The sequence below is a fragment of the Lemur catta genome, chromosome 18 (genome assembly GCF_020740605.2).
Source record: "Lemur catta isolate mLemCat1 chromosome 18, mLemCat1.pri, whole genome shotgun sequence".
NCBI lineage: Eukaryota > Metazoa > Chordata > Mammalia > Primates > Lemuridae > Lemur > Lemur catta.
In genome coordinates, this window is record NC_059145.1 from 35,155,834 (window position 1) to 35,178,229 (window position 22,396).

Below are 22,396 nucleotides of genomic sequence, written 5' to 3' on the forward strand. Positions count from 1 at the left end.
GAGCATAGCTTCTATGATATAGCTTTTATAGAAAAAGTCCTTAGATCATCATTTGGGTAACTTCAACTCCACAAAGCTACTCCATAATAATTAGGAAATATCTGCATTATGCATCATTTGAATCACTGTAAGGTAGCAGCATTCTAATTTATTTAAGCCAATACGGTGACATGGATTAAAACGTGGCTATATCTCTTACCCTTGATAAAAAGAAATCTGCCCATTTGCAAAAGAAGAAATCTATCTGGAAATTAGCAGAAATGACATCCTCACAATCATAGTAAGATACTTTTGCTAGTATTTACAGACTTACTGAAATAGTTTAAATATTTGTATTAATTTCAATAGAAAAATAATTATTAAAAATATTGTATTTATGACTAGACACAGTGGTTTACATCTGTAATCTTAGCATGTTGGGAGGCCAAGGTGGGAGAATCACTTGAGGCCAGGAGTTCAAGATCAGCCTGGGCAACATAGCGAGACCCTGTCTCTACAAAAAATAAAAAATATATAGGCAAGCTATAGTCCCAGCTACTCGGGAGGCTGAGGCAGGAGATTACTTAAGCCCAGGAGTTCGAGGTTGCTGTGAGCTACGATCACACACCACTGCACTGCTGTCTGGGTGACAGAGCAAGACCCTGTCTCTAAATAAAAATATATATCTATTTTATTTATGATGGTGAAAGTATTTTGAGCTCAGTGTAAACACATTCTAACAATACATAAATACATCAAGTGAACCTCCTGAATCTCACCTTCCTTCCCTTCTTCCTTCCTTCATCCTTTCCTCCTCGCCTCTCCCCTCCCCTTTCCCCTTCCCCTTTGTTTCTATATTTAAGCAAGCAAAACAGAAACCATGAAGCATACTATTCTGCAATTTACTTTGTTTTTAAACCTAACTATATACTATTGTTACTCTTTTGTGGCAATGTATATAAACCTATTTTATTTTTGTTTAGAGCCCTTATTATGTTAAATTATGTTGGATCTAGACTTTATTTACATTTGAGTTGGTCCCAGTTTTTCTCTGTTAGTTATTTTTAATGTACTCATGACATTTAAAAAGCAATGCAATTCTTACTACCTTTTATTAGCTTTGAGTTGAATGAAAGTGGGTTAGTGTTTGTTCTCTCCGCAAACTTTGTCTCCCTTGGCGTTCAGGCAGGCAACATTTACCCATGTGCACAAGGGGTACTTTCTGCTTACAGTTCATTACATAGCCCTCACCGCAGTATCACTGGCAAGCTGTACACTGTGTGCCTATCAGGCCATAGCAGGCAGGACATGTTAGAATTCAGGGTTCCTCCTTTGACAAATCTCAGGCTGGAAGAAACAGTACTGGGGCAAATAAAGCAACGCTGATGTGTACTTTTGTTAGTTCATGGAGTTTCAGTGACTCCTGATCCCACGGGAGGAGATCAAATCTGCCAAGGACTGTGAGAGTTACATGGGTTTCTAAGATCAGTTGATTTTGCAACAAATATTTGCAAATGAATCTTAAACAGAGCCATGAAATTCAGCGAATTTCAGGACGTCTTCATTACAAAACCAGAGAAAAACCATATCACTCTCCTTCCTCCCTCCACTCCCTCCATTCCCCCAAGAGAGACCATAGGAGGTTCATTTTAAGGTCTGATGAATGGTTCAGAAGGTCTGAAGTAGATTAGGATGAGAGTTTACTCATTTGAATTCTATATTTGAACTCCAGGCTCACCCAATTTGTCATGGTTTCTTTTTCCTTAAAGGAAAAAAAAAGTCAGTTATTCGGTACATAAAACAGCAAAGCAAAATTCTCTCCAGACAGTAAACAATACCTTTAAAAGACAAAAGCAAAAACTTAATAGTGTTTCAAGACCACTTGTTTTTTTTTTTTGTTGTTTTTTTTTTTTTTTTTTTTGAGACAGAGTGTCACTTTGTTGCCCGGGCTAGAGTGAGTGCCGTGGCGTCAGCCTAGCTCACAGCAACCTCAGACTCCTGGGCTTAAGCGATCCTACTGCCTCAGCCTCCCGAGTAGCTGGGACTACAGGCATGAGCCACCATGCCCAGCTAATTTTTTTGTATATATATTTTTAGTTGGCCAGATAATTTCTTTCTATTTTTGGTAGAGACGGGGTCTCACTCTTGCTCAGGCTGGTCTCGAACTCCTGACCTCGAGCGATCCACCCGCCTCGGCCTCCCAGAGCTAGGATTACAGGCGTGAGCCACCGCGCCCGGCCCTCAAGACCACTTGTTCACGGAGGACGTGCTGTGGCCTATTTCAAGCAAAATCACAGGAAGCCTATATGACCCAGGACAACGCAGTTTGACCAAGGCCAGCATTTTCACCCTCACCTTTTCTTCTGTTTTAAGACTTACTGAGATCTTCTTGCTCAAAAATTCCAATTTTCAATGAAGTTTAAATTAAATGCTGTTATAATTAAAATGATCTATTAATTAATAGTTTTCATTTTCCAGAGGGTCACCTGAGTATTATGAAATCAGAGTTGGTTGTCGTTGGACTAAAGGTGCACGACATAATAATTTCTAGATATCACCTTCTAGAAGCCCTTTCATGCTCTTTCATTAGCTGGAGGTAACATGATAGTGGCCACTAGGGAAACAGCCCTAAGATGAAAGGTATGGGAAGGAATCTTGGATATTTGGCTGTCATAAGAATTTGTCAGGATACACATGAATATTTTAATTAAAGAATGAAACATCCCGAAAGATTTGGCACATTCTAGTCAAAATCATTTAACTCCAAGGACAGAAGGTGAGCATCCGTGATCACAATGCCAGTTCTATACAGGTTTATACACAAGGTCACAATCCTCCACCCCTGTCACACAGAGAATGTGAGAAAATGGCCACAAAGCTGCTATTCAGGGTATTTGGCCAGAAATAGACTAGCGAGAACTGCCAAACCAGGAACCAGATAATTTCACCCACAATCTAATTCTTGATTGTCCTGATTATATTAAAATGTAATGAGTTTCATGCTTTTGTTTTAAATGCTTTGTGGTTCTCCTATTGACATTAAAAAAACATTATTTTCAACCAGAATCCTCCCCCAGGTGGCTCATCTATTCATTCATTCATTCATTCACACCTCTATAGAACATCTACTTCACAGGCACCATCCTAGTTGTCCAGAGAATTTTCCTTTTGGAAAACCAGGCAAGTCTGCCCAACACAGGCCTGCCTCCTAGCCACAGGTGTAGACACTGGAACCAAGCTGCCCCCCACCCCTTGAGATGCAATGAGGGGTCCAGAATGGGCACCTGCCCTAGCAGAACTGGTCAGCTCTCACAGAAGACACAGGGGAGACAGGAGAGGAGAGGGGGCTACTCTTGACATCAGGCTTGAGGCCTTGGGTGCAGTGTCTTCCACCCCGGGAACGTGCAGTTAGGTGAGCCGATGTAAATTTTCATTTTGCTTTTTACGAATTTGCTCATCTCTGTCACATGTCTGACAAGTGAGTCCTGAATGTACATGATCTAATACTGAATTGATGATAAAAATGGAAATTGGTTCAAATGAACCAATGGAACCTACCTTTATTTTAAAATATCCTAAGATACTAATGAAAAATAAATGCTCTGTCTTCTGAGCTTTTCTATAAATAAAAAGATCCGTAAGAATATCAAAATTTCTTGCCATTAGAAAGTGTACTATAATCAGTATTTTTTACATAATTATAGCAACCTAACACTCATTATACAACTGTTCATACTAATTTTATAAAGGCCCTTTTTAAGAGTTCCTCGCATACTTCAGATTATTTTTTAATTACACTTTTTAATTATAGATCCACATGCAGTTGTCAGAAATAATAAAGAGAGATGCCACCTGTCCTTTACTCAGTACTCTCCAAACTACAGTACAGTATCACAAAGGACATTGACGTTAACAGAGTCAAAATACAGAACAGTTCCACCACCACAAGGATCCCTCATGCTGCCCTTTTGTAGTCACATGACCTCTCCCCACTCCTATCCCTCACCCCTGCCAACCATTAATCTGTTCTATATTTCTATTAATTTGTCATTTCAAGAAAGTGATATGAATGGAATCATACAATATATGTTCTTTTGGTATTGACTTTTTTTTCAATCAGCATAGGTTAAAAGATTCAGAGATTCATTTAAGTTATTGCATATATCAATACTTTATTGTCGTGATTTTTAATTACTAAGTAATACTCCATGGTATGGATGTTACACAGTTTAACCACTCACCCATTGAAGGATGCCTGGGTTGTTTCTATTGATAGTTTTTGGCTATTACAAATAAGGCTGCTATGAACATTTGTATACGAGGTTTTTGTGTAAACATAAGTTTTAATTTCTCTGAGATAAATGTCTAAGAATGCAATTGCTAAGAAATATGGCAGTTGAATGTTTAGTTTTATAAGAAACTGCCAAACTGTTTCCAGAGTGGCTGTCCCATTTTACATTCCCACAGCAATGCATGAGTTTGTCCACATCTTCACCAACATTTGGTGTCTTTTATTCTTCTTATCTTTTATTCTAGCCACTCTAATAGGTGTATAGTGATATCACATTATGGTTTCAATTTGCATTTCCCTAGTGGTTAAGAACATCGAATATTTTTTCATATATTTATTTGCCATCTGTATATCCTATTCAGTGAAGTGTCTCTTCATGTCTTTTGTCCATTTTCTAATTCAATTGCTTGTTTTGACCATTGAGTTTTGAGAATTATTTATACATTCTCCATCTATTTGTTCTTTATTAGATATGTGTTTTGCAAATATCTTCTCCTAATCTGTAGCTTATCTTTTCAACCTTTGAACAGTCTTTCACATAACAAAATTTTTTGTTTTTGTTGTTTTTCATTTTGATGAGATCCATTTTATCAAATTTTCCTGTTACGAATTATAGGTTTGGTATCAAGCCTAAGAACTCTCAGCCCAGCCTTAGGTTCTGAAGATTTTCTCCTATGTTTTTTTCAGAGAATGTCATAGTTGTACATGTTTCATTTAAGTCTTTGATGCATTTGAGTTAAATTTTGTTTAAGTTGTGAAGTTTAACACATTGACTACCACAAAAAAAAAAAACTTTTCATTGGGGCTACAGTGCTTTATTACAAAAATAGAATAAATTACACTTTGAGTGTAATTTAAAGGTAACTATAAACAGAAAAATGCAATTTATTAACTTCTATTTAATCCACATTTTTAGAATTAAATTGTTAATGTTAATTGTAATAGTAAGAACATCAACAAATAAGATTTTATATATGTTTCATGCAGCTCCAGGGTCAAAACTAGAGTGAGTTAAATACAACTCTCATGGCAGTTAATGTGTTAAGTCAAGGTTAATTTATTTTGTTTTGTTTTTTGTTTGCTTTCATCTATAGATATTCAATTGCTCTGGAGCCATTTGTTGAATAAGATATCCTTCCTCCATTGAATTGTTTTTGCATGTTTGTCAAAAATCAGGTGGGCATATTTATGTGAGTATATAGCTTTGTCTCTATGCTATTCCATTAATCTATATGTCTATTCCTCTGCCAGGGCCAGACTCTCTTGATTACTGTTACTATATAATAGGCCATAACACTGGGTAGATTGATTCCTCCTACTTTTTTTATCATTATGTAATGTCCCTCTTTGCCTCTAGTAATTCTCTTTGTTTTGAAAATTAATATACCAACTCTTGCTTTTTAAAATATTAATGTTTGCATGCTATATTTTTCCTGTCCTTTTACTTGCAACATATCATTGTATTTCAAGTGAGTTTCTTATAGTCAGCATATGGTTGGATCATGTTTGTTTGTCTGTGTTTTTTTATCCATTCAAACAATCTCTGTATCTCTGTCTTTTCACTGGTGGTGTTCAGACCGTTTACATTTAAGGTAATTATTAATAATTACATATTAGAGCTTAAGTCTGCCAATTTATTTTTTTTCTTGTTTATCCTCTCTTTCTTATTCCTGTTCCTTTTTTCTTACCTTTCTATGAGTTACTTTTGGTTGTTGTTATTGTTATTTTGGTTTTTTTTTTTTTTTTTCTTTTTTTTGAGACATGGTTTCCCTACGTTGCCCAGGTTGGTTTCAAACTCCTGGGCTCAAGTGATCCTCTCACTTCAGCCTCCCGTGCAGCTGGAACTACAGGCATGCGCCACCACACCTGGGCGAGTTACTTATGAAGTATAACTCTGTGTTGTTTTCTTAGTGGTTGCTCTAGGTATCGCAATATAAATATGTAATTTATCACAGTCCACTCGTATCAGCATTTACTACTTCCAGTGAAGTGCAGAAACCTTACTTTAACTTAGGTCTCTTTATCCTTCACATTTTAAAAATATAACGTCTTAAGTATTTCCTCATCAAACATCGAGCACCACATCAGATGGTGTTCTAATTTTTGCGTCAACTTTACAATGTAATTTGAGAATCTCCTGAGAATTAGGATACTCTTTTATACTTACCCCTATTTTTCACTCATCCGTACATTCTTCTTTCCTTTCTGATGTCTCAAACCTTCTTCTCTTATTTATACTTTCTGTTTAGAGAATTTCCTTTATATATTCTTTAAGGGTTAGTTTGCAAGCAACAAATTCTCATAGTTTCCTTTATTTGAGAATGACTTTTCCCCCTTCATTCCTGAAGGATATTTTCACTGCATATAGAATCCTAGATTGACAGTTCTTTTCTTTTAGTACTTGAAAAATGCTATGCTGCTGCCCTCTGGTCTCCATGATTTCATATGAGAAATCTGCTGTCATTCAAACTGGTGTTCTACATAAGTAATGTGTCCTTTCTCTCTGGCTACTTTCAAGATTTTTCTTAGATGTTCTTATCTATTTATATTTATGATGTGTCTTGGCATGGATTTACTTGGGTTTATCCTATTTGGAGTTTGCATAGCCTCTTGAATAGAATGTTTATGCCTTTCATAAAGGGAGTTTTCAGTCAATATATCTTTAAATTCCTATTAAGTCCCAGTCTCTCTTTCTTCTCCCAGGACTTTGATATTATGAAAGTTAGCTCTCTTTCTATTGTCCTACTTTCCCCTGAGACTCTGTTTGTTTTATTCCACTCTATTTACTCTGTTGTTCAAATTGGGTAATTTCTATTGACCTGTCCTAAAGTTCATCGATTCTATCCTCTGTCATCTTCACTGTGCTGTTGAGCTGATCCAGAGAGCTTTTTATTTGGTGATCATATTTTTCAGTTGTATAACTACCATTTGGCTCTATTTTATAACTTCTATTTCTTTGTGATATTTTCTGTTTTTTCATTTGTTTTGGGAGAAGTCTTAATTGCTGGTTGAAGCAATAATCCCAACGTCTGATACATGTCAATGTTGGCTTCTGTTGACTATCTTTTCTCATTCATGTTGTAACTTTCCTGGTTCTTGGAATAAAAAGGAATTCTTAATTGCATTCTGGGCATTATGGATTTTATATAATGACACAATCTTTTTTTCTTAGCAGGCAATCTCTGCTGAGATGTAGCACCAGGGCCAAGTGGATATGAATGGGGTGGAAGATCAACCTCCTGTTTGGCTCCACTGAAACCACGGAGAGTTGGTTGTTCTCTTGGTGTTTGGCAGGAGTAGGAAAGGTGTCATTACAAAGGTTTTCTCTCGTCCTTTGGCTACAGGGAACAGGGAACAGGATTTTCTGGGAGCTTTTATGGTCTGTGCCTGTTGTTGGTACAGATGGCAGGATTCTGGGGTGCTCCATTTGGATGTATGGGAACCAATAAGGAAACCCATGGAATTCACCTGCATGTCTCTAAGCCCCAAAGCCCTGGGGCATTGCACCTTCTCCTTCCCACTTCCCAGAGTCTTCCAATACAGGCTGAGCATCCTAATCTGAAAGTCCAAAATCTGAAATACAGAGTGCTCCAACCTAAAACTTTCTGAGCACTGACATGATGCTCAAAGGTCATGCTCAAAGGAAATGCTCACTGGAGCATTTAGGATGTTGGATTTTTCAGATTAGGGATGCTTAATCAGTAAGAATAATGCAAATATGCCCAAATCTGAAAAAAATCCGAAATCTGAAACACTTCTGGTCCCAAGCATTTTGGATAAGGGATACTCAACCTGTACTTGTTTGTTGTGTTATGTCCAGGAGTTTACAGTTATAATGGAGAGGATCTAATCAGAATGTGGCTACTCAGTACTGGCAGACTCAGAAATCCAGATTAGTTTTTGTATTCAAAACTACTCCAATCTTCAATATCCGTATATTCAAAGGCACTTTAAAATAAATTCTCAGCCCATTTCCTGTAACGATTTTTTCATTCCTGAAACTTCATACCTCCAAAGATCATACTGTCCTTTCTCCTGTAGGAAGCCACCTGAAGGACCATGCTCTTCTGTGTAATGTTGTAACACCAGCATCGAATACTTTTTTGAGGCTCTGGTGGATATTTCAAGTGCTGCAACATTGGAAAGGGGGTGGAATCTTCATCCATGCAAAGACCAAACAAGGGAAAAAGTCCCTAGAGAGATCTGGCTGTAGATTTAAGTCACTTTTCCTACCTTAGCCTAGACAATAATCACAAATACATATTCCCAGGAAACACTTTTTCTTTGCACCATGGTTTCTCCCTTCTAAATATGAAGCTTGTTATGGTGCTTCTTCCCCCTCAAACTGAAGAGCAGTTATTGACATGAACATAATTCTTCCTTCTCACTCTGTGTTCCAACTGGAATGAATTTCTCACAATCCTCAGCTGTTCATTCCTGGAGATATCCAAACCAAGTGCTTCCACCACCTGCATCTAACATAGCACCAATACCACTCCCCATTTGGGCCAGGGGACACGCACAGTGTCTCACAAAAGTCTGAGGCACTGCCCTCAGCCACCCCATGGGGGTCTGCTCTCCAGGTGAACAACGTACCTGTGTGGCAGGTACACGGAAAAACAGCACAGACAATGGCAGCTATGAGTCCCAGGTGTGACAGGGCTGTAGCCACAGCTATACCTTTAACCTAAATTGTCAACTGTCCCTGTCCCTGTTGTGGAATGGTGGCTGTGGTAGTTGTACTGACAAATTTAAAAGTGGCCAAAGGGAAACAGGATTTATTTTACAGAAGTCTATTTTAGGAATTGTCCCAGAATGCTCCAACTGGAAGGGAAGCTTCTATCCCATTTCTTAAGATTCTTCTTTAACATATCTTCTTTTTGTTCCAAAATATTTATGGAACAGGCAATGCTTGAAACATTGAAGATAAAGTAGTGAGAAGATACCATTCCTATCCTGGTAAAACTTACCTTCTAATCAGGAGATAAGTTACCCCAACAGCTACCCCAATGATCATTTAATCAATTATGAAAAGCACAAGGGAAATAACAAGTGGATTCAATTTTCTTTGAAATCTCCGCAAAAGCCATATTCTTTCAAGAGTGTCAACATAGGTGCCAAGCACAACATAGGATGTGCTTAGAGCAAGAGGTAAAGAGTCAATGTAGTTATTTCAGAACTGGCAAACAACTGAAACCGATGTAATTACTTTAGTGCCATGATTTTATTTGTGTCTCTACACACTGGGGCTCTAGGGCCTCAATGATAGGGCAGTATTTGATGAGGTTTTTTTTTTTAAAATTAAGACAGATCATTGTAAACCACCAGTTTGAGGGAGACAAGGGTGTGCCATGACCCCCTACAGCGCCTCCCAGCGGCAGCCCCTACCTCCTTGTTTGTCCGGTCAGCTTGCACCAGGGTCCCGTTCAGGCAAGGCTCCACGTAGTGAAGCTCCTCGTTATACTGCAAAGGGAAGAAATAGCCAAGAGGAAACACTTAATTAAGGACTTGAAGGGTACTACTTAATAATTTAAAGATATAAACACAAAAACAAATAAAGCTGCATAATCACAGGCTTAATTTTTTCATATAACGTGACTTTTCCCATGGGTGCCCCTATAGACAATTGCAATTAAGTGCTAAAAACAGACTTTATTCTTTTCTTGCTTGGAAGAAAAACTTCTAGAGCACATGCTGGTGCATGGTGGGGTTGAGGGTGCACACTGTTAACGGACCATCCTTTGGTTGGCTCCAAACACTGGCAGCTCCCTGGGCACGGCCGACTGCCCCAGGTCCGGGAGGATCTGAAGAGCACCCCAGACTCGGGTGGATCCAGCTCCACTCCCATCTGTAGCTTCATGGAACCAAGGGGCACATGTGGGTCACACACGAGTGGGGACAAAATGGAGGAAAGAAGAGGCCTTTATGCTCCCCGGTCACCCTGGGAGGCACGGGTGTCGGTCAGGGCACTGCTCCCACACATTGCCAATGCCCACCTTTCCACCACTTTCACCCAGAATACCTAAACAGGACCCTTGATTTTTGTCCAAATCTCACAACCAGGAAGCAGAAATTTGAATATTCTTATCTTCATTTCTCTCGTTAAAACTGATTCTCTGCCCTGTAGCTGGACTGGTCCTTCCAGAACACAAATCTGATCACGTTGCCTCTTGCCAACCCCTTCACAGCTCCCCAGATGACCCTTCCCAGGGCTTGGCCCTGCTGGCCACCCTAGCATCTTCACCGGCTCCTGGCCAGCCCGGTGCCCTTCCTATCCTCTGATGTGTCCACCTCTTTCTCCAGGCCCCCACCACAGGGCCGCTGCCTGCAGCCCTCGCCCTGGCATCCCTTCTCTCTGGCTCCTGTTCACCCTCTGGGTCAGCTCATTCCACTCTCCAGAAAGGAGCCTCTGGTGCAAGTTAGGCACACGTTGGGCCCCTCTTCTGCATGCTCTCTGTAAACCCCAATTACCTGTTGCCTGGGTTCCCTACCACAACACTCGGGGCCACATCTGGTCCCTCAGGGTAGTCCCTGTGGCAAGCATAGGGCTGGACTCATATTAAGTGCCCGAAGACCATTTATTTGTTCAATGACAGTGTCATGGTATTTCCACTTTAGTGGCGACGGGGGCCCAGAGCTCCCGAGGCAAGAGACCAGAACCACCTCTCACAGGCCCAGTCTTGAACCAAGCCTGGGTAAGGAGTTTGTGGCGAGGACCGTGCAGAGCTCTGAGCAGGGGAGTGCGTGAAATAGAGAGATGAGCTCAGGGCGATCACTGTGGACACACTGCAGGGACAGACTGAAGAGGGGCCAGACCTGCAGCTGCTGAACAGTGATGGGGATGCTTATACCAAGCAAGCAGGAGTAGTGGTGACACTGACACTGGCAGTTAGCTGTGACTGAGCACTAACTTCATCTAACACAGGGCAAACCTCATCTGCGGGTTATCTCAGCCTCATGTGGTAAGTACTTCCAGTCACTCTCCCTTTACAGATGGGGAAACTGAGGCATGGCAAGGATGATCGACTTGCCCAAAGCCGCCAGGGAGTAAGTAAGCGGTGGAGTCCTTATTCAAGTCCAGGCAGTCTGACTTCACAGCCCGCAACTTCTCCTCTCTAACCCCCAAACCTACAAATTTCTTATCACTCAGACTCTTCCCCCCGCTCCCCTTAATCTTTGTTCTTTGTCATAAGAGAGTATTTGAAAAACTACATCCCAGTGGTCTTCAACCTTAAATATCCTCTGATGAGGCATGGAGAAAAAAATATATTTTTACCATTCTGAAATTAGCCATTGAGAATTGGGAGTGTGACTTTCAATCAACAAAGGGAATGTCATCTCAGGATCCAAGAAGCAATTGCACAGTTCAGCATAAAGAAAAACTCCTCCAAAGTTCTCAGTCTCTATTGGACTGACATTTTCTTGTATTTCACCCCCTTTGCTGACTGATTTGGTTCAGGGTGACAATGTGCCCATTCCTAAGGCCTGACGCATAATCAGTCCTAGCCAACCACAGCCATCCAGGTCCTCTCTGCTGGACACATGCGTCCACAGCCTGTCTTGCAGCTAGGGATGGTCAAGTGACCCATCCCTAGCCAGTGAGACATAAGAGGAAGTTTTCTGGGCAATTTCAATGAAATATTTTCCTGCCATAAAGGAAACTCTTCTACATTTACTCCTTCCTTTCTGGTTGAGAAGCTACAGCGGACTTGCAGCAGCCACGTGCAACCATGGGGTGACAAAACAAAGAATGGAAAGCAAAGCTGAAGGAAGGTGGAGCCAGTGTGGGTCCTGGAATACAGTGCTGGCCACTGTCCCCACACTGCAGCTGCCTCCTCCAGGCTTCTCACCTGACATTATTAGACGCCTGCTGCTGAACCAACCTTTGTTCACCTGTTCCGTAACTTAGAGCCCCAACATTTCCTGATGTTCCCATCTTGGTTCCTCTTACTCTTATTTCTCTATTTTCCAGGTAAATTTAAAAACTTCATTGTCATTCTTTCTAATACACACTCTCCAAGTTGATTCCTGGGGTTGCACTTGGGTCCACGGCCTACTCCTGCCACTGTGTGGCCTTGGGAAAGTCACTAAACTTCTCTGATCCCAGATTCTTATGCATAAGATGATGCTAATTAATCTTCTGTTTACCCTCCAGGGCCTCCCCTGTAGAGAGCGAGTGAGGCAACAGAGCTGCAACTGCTTTGCTTGTGTAAAAGTCTGTGCATGTGGGGGGCTGCACAGGGGGTTTAAAAGTCAAGAACACCAAGAAGTTCCTTCCCTCATCAGGGAGGTACATGTGCAGTAATCAAAACCATGCTCGCCATCACTGTGTGCGCTGTGGCCTCAGTGGAGGAATCTGCTCTTCTGAACCCCAGCCAGCTTGTTAGTGGCATCATCCAAGCTTGCAGTTGACTAATTTCCCTTGACTGCATAAGGATAAAGCTATGCTGAGCAATCTGGTCTGTATCACCGAAGGGAGCGGGGCTCAGCGTGCACGAAAGGGAACAGCGCACACCAGGCCACTGCGACACAGAGGCCCACAGCCGTGCACGGTCATCTCACTGCCCAGCGGCTGCTCCCAGGGGTCACCCAGGATGCCGTGCACATGGACCTGCTTCCAGACTCCTGGCAGCTCTCTCTTTGGAAGCCTTTCAGCTCCTGCATTTTTAAGTATGTTTCCTAGATTTCTGTTTTGTGAAATAATAATGTAGGATGGCTGTATCAATTTACAACTGAAGATCTGGTCACCTCTTCCCTAAGACACAATAGCATTATAAACAGCTCTCCTTAGTCCCTACTTAACACATTAACTGCCATGTGAGTTGTATTTAACTCACGCCAGTTTTGAGCCCGGGGCCTCGTGAAGCACATGTAACTCCACATCTCTACCTTGGGAGCCGTGTGAACTATTTTTTCAAGTTGTATATAACTCATGCACAGAAAACAATAAAAAATAACAAATTTTTCATTAAATTAGAGGGGATCATTTTGTTTTCAAAATTTTTATTCTATTTTTGTAATAAAACACCGTGGCCCCAAAGAAAAATTTTTTGTTTCTAGCGTGGCAGTCAGTGTGTTCAAGGATCTAATATCAACGGTCAGCAGAAGCAAAGGATGCAATGCGCTTCATCACCGCCCAGAGGCAAACTCCTTCTGTTACTCGTTTTTACTTCCTCCCACTACCAGGACTGAACCCTAAAGCGGCACTCAACCTTCCCCCTCCTGCCAGAGCCAGAGTGGTCAGTCCTTCCTGCAAATTTCTGGGAAGTGGGAAGAGTCTGTTAGAGGGACGGAGAGGGCCCAGGCAGCCCTGAACATAGTCAACCAACCGCATGGTGAGGAGATACACAAAGGACTTTAACCCCTTAAAGGGCTTAGAACCTGCTACATAGCACACAGGGACTCGGTCACTGTTAGCTTTCCTTCCCCTCCTCCTTCCTGGCTGGCTTTCCTCTTCTGAGTCACACAAGGGTATAGCAGTAGAACTAAAGCAACTGAGGCAGACAGGCTTGGGTTCAAATTCTGGCTCTGCTATACACTAGCTGGGTAACTGCGGCCTCGGTATTTGTGTTGGAGAAACGGGGATTCTAAATGCACCTCTCTCATGAGCTCACTGTGAGGATGAACTGAGATCATTCAATAGCCAACATGGAACCTGGCATGTGAGAAAGAGAAAGGAGGCAAGTACACAAAAAAGAAAGAAAATGTGTATGTGAGTGTGATGTGTGCTACATAGAGAGAAAGGCCAACAGATGATACCCTCCACCGGGAGCTGGTGCTTGCTTAGCAGGAAGGAGGTGGTACAGGCCATGGCAAAGTGACCCACTCTTGGGAACAGGGGTCCCATGCCCTTGGCCTCCTCTGCAGAGCATGGTCTCCGCATTTGTTGGAGACTAGATACTGCACCATCAGGCACATGTGACTGTCTAAATGCCTGAGACAGAAACCCACAGAATCGTGTCACATGTCTGCTCATGTAAAGTGCAGCCCAAAGACCAGAGAGCAGAGGACCACTGGCTCTGCATTCTGGATGAAATTGAGGAATCTGAACCCTGCTTCCTGTTCAGAGCTGGACCACATGGATGAAAGCAATGCAGCATCAGGCCCAGCAGAAGATCAGCAGTTGCCTAGAAAAGAGGGTGAGGCAAGACCCAACTAAGGACTTTAGGGAACATGTCAACACCTTACTCTGAAACTGAGACTTGGTCCGTGTCCCTCCACTGCCTCCAGACACTGTCCCAGTTCCTCCACGTGGCTGGCCAGGCTAGTGTGATCTGGCCTGGCTCTCTCAGTCCAGTCCATTCATTCTACCATCACCCATCCGGCCTGCTCACCCCACATTCACCCCCACACCAGTATGCTCCAGACACAGGGGAGAGGTTCCTACAACCATGAATGTCACATTATCCTCAGTTGTTAACCCCTTCCTCCTTCTCTCCCTGCCCTACCCATCACATTTGCTGGCTAGCCTACTTATCACTCAGTCATCACTTTGTCACTTCGCATGGCTCTATGGCCCCTTCTCCAGACCCCTGGCTACCTGCTCTGCGAGACTGCACTGACCACACTGCACTGTGGGCATTACGAGCACCTGCTTCCCGGGTGCCCCCACCATGCTCACACACACAAAACCTGAGGTCTCTGAGAGCACTCCTGCCTTCTGCCTTACTTACAAAGGCAGCCCCGGTGCTTAACGCTGAGTGCTCAATATTATTTGCTGAATGAATCAATAAGCAGAACAAAGAAATGAAAAGGCAAAATTGTAGAAAAGATCACTAATGGAAAAGACTAGGAACAAAGCCAGAAAAAAAAACAGTTGGCACAGAAACAAAAAAATAAGATGAGAATCTCTACCCCTTTCAAAAAACAGATAAATAAACAAAAAGTGAAGGAAATAAGTGGGTATGTCTTAACGAACCCAAAGTTCCACAAAAGCCCCGTAGAATTAAAATGCTGGCATGCTCATGTAATGCAAGAAACTGATCCAGAATTGCTGGGACGCCATTAAATATTTTTATGGTTTTATTGGTGCACTTTTGATTAAATAACCTTTAGAATGAAAATGCGTAGGGATTATGTAATGAAGCAGATGAACCCACAATATTTTCACCAACACAAGGCATCCCAGGGATCTTTTGCATTACAAAAGCTTCTTATGTAATTTGAAACACGACTGGACATAATTAGTAGCACAGAACAAATGAGCACTGAAAGAAAATACCATCCTCATACTTTTAATATGGAATCGATTACTTTAAAAAGCAAATCCACAGCAGGCAAAGCACTGGAGAAACAGTTCTAAAGAAAATTCTGCAAATTAAAACCAGGGCACCAGCAAGTTCTGGGTTGAACTAACAAATGATGCTCTTCTCCATTCGACTCTGCACAAATATGAGCTGCAGGAGGCATTTAAATTGATTTAACAGTATCAGCCCAGTTAATACCGTGTTCATTTAATGCATGGCTTAGGCTTCTGTAAAATCATTTTTCAAATTTCAGCACTGGACAGAATTAGCACCCTCATTTTTATGATAATATTGTTAATTTAATGCATGGCTTGCAGTTAGACTTCAAAGTGAATCAAAAAATATGCCTTTTCTCTTGTCAGAGACATCTCTCTTCATGCACCAGTGGCTTGACCTTAAATTTTTAACTTTGCACAAAATCACTCTCATAGTTTAACTATTCTTCTATAATTCAATCAGTTGGTTTGTCAGTTTTAGATAGATTTTGCAATACCTTGCCCATGAAAGCTAAAACAATTTTTAATATTATCTTTTTACATTTATTCTCTGGAAAGACCTAGATCAGAAGCTTTTCCATATATTAATATAAGATGCAGTATGCAATCAACTTAAGAAAACGTGCAAAACTGCAAAACTGACTCAAGTGGGCAAGGAAAGCCTTTCCCACTATTTAAATCTCCCTCCTCCCTCCTCTTTCATGGCACTGAAAATCAAATGGCAAGGATAGATTAGATTTGTACAAACAAAACCTTACAGCGCACAAGGGCTTCCAACATTGAAAGTAAAGATTGTATTCTTTACTTTCCCTCTAAAACACTGAAATGTCTCCTCGAACATCTACCCAGCAAGCAAAGGAAGGCTGACAGCGTAATGAACGGTGAAATGATAATGTCCCCTCCAGTAAATGGAATCCAGTGGACAAGAACAATGCATTCAAACAGATGTGCAGGGCGTTCTGGAGGGAGTTTCAAATATCCCATCCCCCTGCACTTACAAGAACTTGCAGCTGGGTCACCCTCTAGACAGGAAGCAAGTGACCATTTTAAGCAGATTGAGGGAAAATCCACACCCTATTACCAGAACAATTATGCCAAGTGGGAAACAGGAGGAGCTGATGGAAGAAAAAAATAATAATTCAGCAAGGCAAAATGAGTGAAACACACTGAGGTTGGGAGAGACAATTCAAGGGAATGCAAATGAAAATTTGCCAGTTATGAATCCACCATTATTTAGAACCCTTAAACTATTAGTGACTGTGTAAACATTATACCTGCTTGGTGGACGTTCTGGTGGAACCTATGTGCACACCCTTTCGTGCAGCAATTTCACTTCTAGGCTTTATTCAACAAAAGCACACCTAATCTTGCAAAAATATATGCATTCCATTCATTGCATTCCATACAGTGAAGAGTCCATTCACTGTAGCACTCTTTAGAAAATGAGATGGAATGCTCTGCTATTCAAATATATCTGATTGCAATAAGAATATAGAAGCAAGTTGCTGAATATTCTGTAAAATATGATTCTATTTTTGTGAAAAAATTATATGTTCATATACATAGAAAAATTTAGAAGAATATGTGCCAAGCAGAAAGGGAATAAAAACATTTCTGAATTGTTTAAAATTTTTATATATGCTGCCTACATTAAAAATCAATCGGCATATAAACGTTACTGTTAATTAATGGTTCCTTTATGACCATGGTCTAATGTAAATTTACTAACGTATCTGATCCATTCTCTTACCCACTAGGGGAACAGAGATTTTGCTACAAAGGCTTTAAATAAAAAAAGTTTATAGTGTCTTTCTGGTTGTTGAAATAATTATGTAGGTAGTGCTGATGCTGATTATCAATGTTGAAAACCAACAAACTAATGTATAGTGCAGGTTAATGGGACCTCTAATGGGTTTCTTTATATGAGGGGGCAATTGGGGTAATAAAAAATAATTTTTTTCTTAACTGTTTTATAATAACTGGCATGTCTACTTTTAATTATCTTAATCACCCTCTCTTCTTTATTGAGTTGACACTGTTTGTATATCTTAATGAACTTACATAGATTATTTCAATCGATTGGTTTTGTTAACAGAACAATAAATCCTGACTGATAAAAGACTCAGGGTGTAATTACTTAGCTCTTCTTATTATGTGAATTTCTGATACCTCTATAATGAGTAATTAAAGATTAATGAGAAAGATAGTCTCAAATTAGCTGCTTCTTATCTGTAAATGCTTCAGGAAGTGTGGGGATCAAGCCACATTTGCATATTCACAGCCAGGCTGGGCACTAGAGTAACTTTTCTTGATTAGAAAATACAAAGTTCTAACTGTCTGAAAGTCTTCCTTCTAAAGAATTGTACCCCAGGGCCACATCATTTCCTGATAAGCCGGTTGAGTGGATCAACTACATTCTCTTCACTTCTGCTCTGAAGCAGCAGGAGGTAGAGCCGGACAGTGTCTGAGTCTCAACTATGCCACTTTTTCCAGCTGCATGACTCCAGATGGTCATTTCTGCTGCTTTGTGCCTCTGTCTCCAGGCTATGTGGCACAGAGCTGCGGTGAAGGTTTAATAACACGGCCCACACAGGACACTTACCGCTGGACCTGCACACAGTGGGCACTCTGTGGAAGGCAGCTGCTGTTATTACACGGTCAACAAATGTTTAAACTCCTGCTATTTGCCAAACACTGTCCTAGGAGCTGGGGATACATCCGTGAATAAACAAGAGTAACCCCAGTTCCTGAGGAATTTAGTATCCTTTCTTTTCTCTTTCCTCTTTGGGACATCTTAAAACCTGAAGCTATAAATCATGTCACCCTGCGGTTGTGCCCTTTTGTTCTGAGAGTTCATCAGAAGAGGCATGTATGCAGACACTAGCTCAAGCAATGCTCTCTGCAACCCCCACGTCCCTTAAACACCCCTGCCCCCTGCCGGGTGAATGTAAGTGGGAGTCTTGCCCACATGGAAGGCTGCCAGGACACGGGGTTCCATGACGACCCTCTCTGCCCAAGGGTCTGACCAGACCACAGCAGCAGCATCCCCAGGGCACCCCCTTCTTTCCCATGCTCCCTTGGCCACGGGAGTCCTGTGCTCCAGATCCACACTGTGTCTCTGCTCAGGTGATCCCAGCAGCTAACCTGTGGGTGATACGGATACACCCACTTCACAGCTGAGGGGGCTGCTGCTCAGACTAAAGGAGGTAGCCCCAAGACACACAGCATATGTGGCAGAACTAGGATTCAAAACTTAGTCCCCACTCCAAAGCCCAAGCTCTGCCCCTCCCCTGGCTGCCTCCATCGTCTACTGCAACCCCTCCATGTCCAAGCAGATGTGACATGGAAAAGCACAAGTGCCCCCGACACATAAGCACCCGGTTAGGCACTCAAGGAAAAGAATCAGGCTCGTGTGACTATGGTCTTTGGAAAGGGAGTGGGAGGAACACGAGGGATACGATGAGAATCAAACCAAGGAATCCAGGAGAAGAAGAAAAAGAACTGGGGATAGAAACCTGAATAAGTGGTCATTTCCAGGCCACATGTCACTGCCCAGCCTCAGCCTTGGTTCCTAGATCCCCTTCCCAGCCTTGTGGCCTTGGACAAGTTACTGACGCTCTCTCAATCTCAGTATCTTCCTCTGAGAATGTGCCAAACCACCCCTACCTCTAAGAGTCGTTGTGAAAAATGAAGATAATAAAAATATGAAGTGTAAGGTACATGGCAGGCACTTAATAAATGCCATCTTTGTTTCAGGAGCTGAGCTGAAGTGTTCTGTGAGCCGTAAGCTGCCTTCCACGTTCTAATTGTGTCACGATCATGGTTATTATTACCATCGTTATCATCAGGCTAACTTAGCTTAAAGTTCATTTCCATGTGAGAAATTCTAGTGGTTTAAGGAAAATCTTGCCAGGTCTATTCCCCAAGGTTCTGAAAAGGTGTCAGCTCCCCAGGGAAAGCAAATCTGGTGCTATGATTCCAGATGACAGTGGCCGTGTGCTAGGTTAAGAGAGGTGATGTGTTCAACTGCATTCCCCAAAGCCCCAAAGTCTCCCACGGCCCCTCCACTGTCCATGACTCTCACTCTCTGGGGCTAACCAGGTCTCGTGTTCTGGCCTCTAGTTGCTCTGTATCCAATAGCAGCAACAACGTTAATCAGTTGCTGCTAAAAGATCAAATGAACCCTAAGTGCAAAGAAAGCACAAAACAGCTGCACTCACAGCAATTATGTTGAAGAAATCATCGTCCCCAAGCGTATCCAAAATAGATGAGACTGTTTGCTTCGCGATAGTCAGACGGAGTCCTTTCATGCTGCCACTGACGTCAACTAAAATGACCACGTCTTTCGGAGAAGTTGCTGCCTGGATGTACCTAGGTCAGGGAAAATTAAGTAAAAATGAATACTGACCTCGCTTCAGGATTTCTCTTTAAAAAATAACTAAGAGGTTTGACCATTGCCTACCATTTTCGGTTCCTGCAGTCAAAAGCAATGACTCCATTCTCATCTGGTTCCCATTTAATCCCTAGAAGAAAAACGGGGTTATAAGAAACCCAGAAACTTCAAATATTTATTCATAGCATTTCAAGGCTGCTCTGCTTTGCTGATTGAATGGACAGGGTGAAAAATCACATGCAAAGACCAACCCCGGAGTTCATCACGTGCTCCATCACCAGCTCTGGGAAGGAGCTCTCAGGCCGTAACCCCACAGAAATAGCCTCAGCTCCACTGTGCCAGAGACCTGCAGAGTGGAGACATCTTCAGTATTCTGTTGTCCATCGAGAGAGGAAGTGACTCCAGCCCTTTCCTTTTGCTAATGATAAAGGTAGCCAAGGTCATTTCTCACTGTCCAGCAGGTTGTTGGACCTGGTGACATTATCCATAGATCACTGGAGAGAGTCGGGCCCCATCCCTGGACCTGGGTGAGGTAATGTCTATAGCAAGGGGGTTAGAAGGCATATGATACAATGTTTCCATCTCGAATATACACAGGTCTGCTCCTTCCTCACTCCTGTTTTTAAAATCAGGAATTTTGGCCTGGCTTTCCACACCAAAATGAAATAAAATGGCTTTAATTATCCTGCATAATAAAGTTTGAGTTTCAGCTCCTGAGGCCTGGGGAGTTTTCCCCATGTGTAACATCAGATCCAACATCTTTAGTCTTGTGGTTTGCAAACTGGTTAGGATATATCCAACATAATTTTTAAGAATACAATTTCATTTAAAAAGAAAGGCACTTGCTGCTTAAAAATAAGATAGAAAATCATTGTTTTCAACCATCACTGCTGCTCAGGGACGGAGGATTTGAAACACAGACTTTGGACATAAGAAGATAAAAACAGAAAAATCATTTTGACAGGAGAAAATCCTGTAGCATTGAGAGTCTCCTTTCTAATTAACGATGGTCAGCTTTCTGGACCATTTTGGGCTAATGATAGGCATCATGTGCTTAAGACAGCATCCCCCAAATTATTACACAGATAAGCCCAAGATGGTAGTTTGTAATCCAAAGAGGTATTTTATCGTGTCTTCCTTGTACCTGAATTTCCCACCTGCATATGTGCTTAGTATGAAGAGCGCCCCATAAGAAGTCAGAAAACAGACGTATAAGAAGCTACTGCCAATTAAAGGTCCCTAGATATAAAGATAAAATGTAACTGACATGATATTGTACACTAAGGGACATGAATGCAATTTATTTTAAAAATGTCTAACATATTGCTTTGTACAAAGCCCAGTAACATTAGGATGACATAGTCTTGACACACAGTGAAATTATATCCCTGGTAAAGATAGGCAATGTTTAGATTTATAATTCCACAAATAATTGGCATGAGTGTGATGTGACAAGAATTTTTTATTTTTTGTTTTTTAAATGTGTTGACCTATGGTAGGTATTCAATGGACGTTTCTTGAATTGAATTGTGGTGGGTGTTCTTAGACCACGGCCATCGCTGCATATGCTAGTGACCACCCACACCATTCTCTCGCTCTGCCATCTTTCTCCTACCACAGCCCTGTGAGGAGCAGAAAGTGGCTATTCTCTTTTACCACCCCAACATTTAGGTCAGGGCCTGGGGGGAAGGAATTAATGACACTCAATGATCTCCATTTGGATTGGAACCATTTCCTTGCATATAGGCTTGTAAGTTCTCCCAGGTACTGCTGAAACTTGGTGCTTTTTGAAAAGTTGATATGAAATTAATCTGCTGGGAAAACCAGTACAAGATACAAGTGTAGTGTGAAAGTGGGTCGAATAGGATGATCCCAGAGCCTTTTGCCTACTAATCATAATTTTTATTCAACTGGCAAGGACTTGGCCCGTGGGACAGACAGCAGTGACTGAGAAAGATGGACCCAGTTCCTGCCTGGCCTGAGGAAGCCTCACAGCTAGTCGGGAAGAGACACTGGATAAGGAACCACAAGTGCCAGACGGTCATGAAGGAGAGTACCTGATGCTGCTCTAGTAGATAAAAGAAGGTGATTCTGATCCCTCATGTGAGGAAGGCATCTTTGAGCTGTGACTGGAAGGACAATTTATTATTAAATACTTTCCTAGGGCTGGTGTAATAAAGTACAGTCGTTCCTTGGTGTCCATGGGAGGCAGGACCCCACCCCTCAGTCTGCAGATGCTTAAGTCCCTGCTGTAAAACGGTGTAGTACTTGCATATAACCTATGCACATCCTCCCACAAACTGCAAATCATCTCTAGATTACTTATAATACCTAATACTATGTAAATGCTGTGTAAATAGTTGTTAGACTGTATTTTTATCTGTATTTTTTTACTGTACTGTTTTTTTTTTCCACCTATTTTCTATCCATGGTCAATTGAATGTGCAGATGGAGAACCCATGGATACAGAGGGCTGACTGCACTGCAAACT

At 41.7% G+C, this 22,396-nt stretch overlaps 1 protein-coding gene across 1 annotated transcript in view; it reads right to left on the bottom strand.

Annotated features, from left to right (window-relative positions):
• CACNA2D3 (calcium voltage-gated channel auxiliary subunit alpha2delta 3) overlaps window positions 1-22,396 on the bottom strand; it is an 806,837-nt gene that overhangs the window by 415,978 nt on the left and 368,463 nt on the right. The window contains exons 7-9 of the mRNA XM_045529969.1: window positions 19,975-20,035; window positions 19,733-19,883; window positions 9,659-9,733 (exon numbers count right to left, since the gene is read on the bottom strand). Coding sequence (XP_045385925.1) covers window positions 9,659-9,733; window positions 19,733-19,883; window positions 19,975-20,035 — 287 coding nt within the window. The remainder of the gene's footprint in view (window positions 1-9,658; window positions 9,734-19,732; window positions 19,884-19,974; window positions 20,036-22,396) is intronic.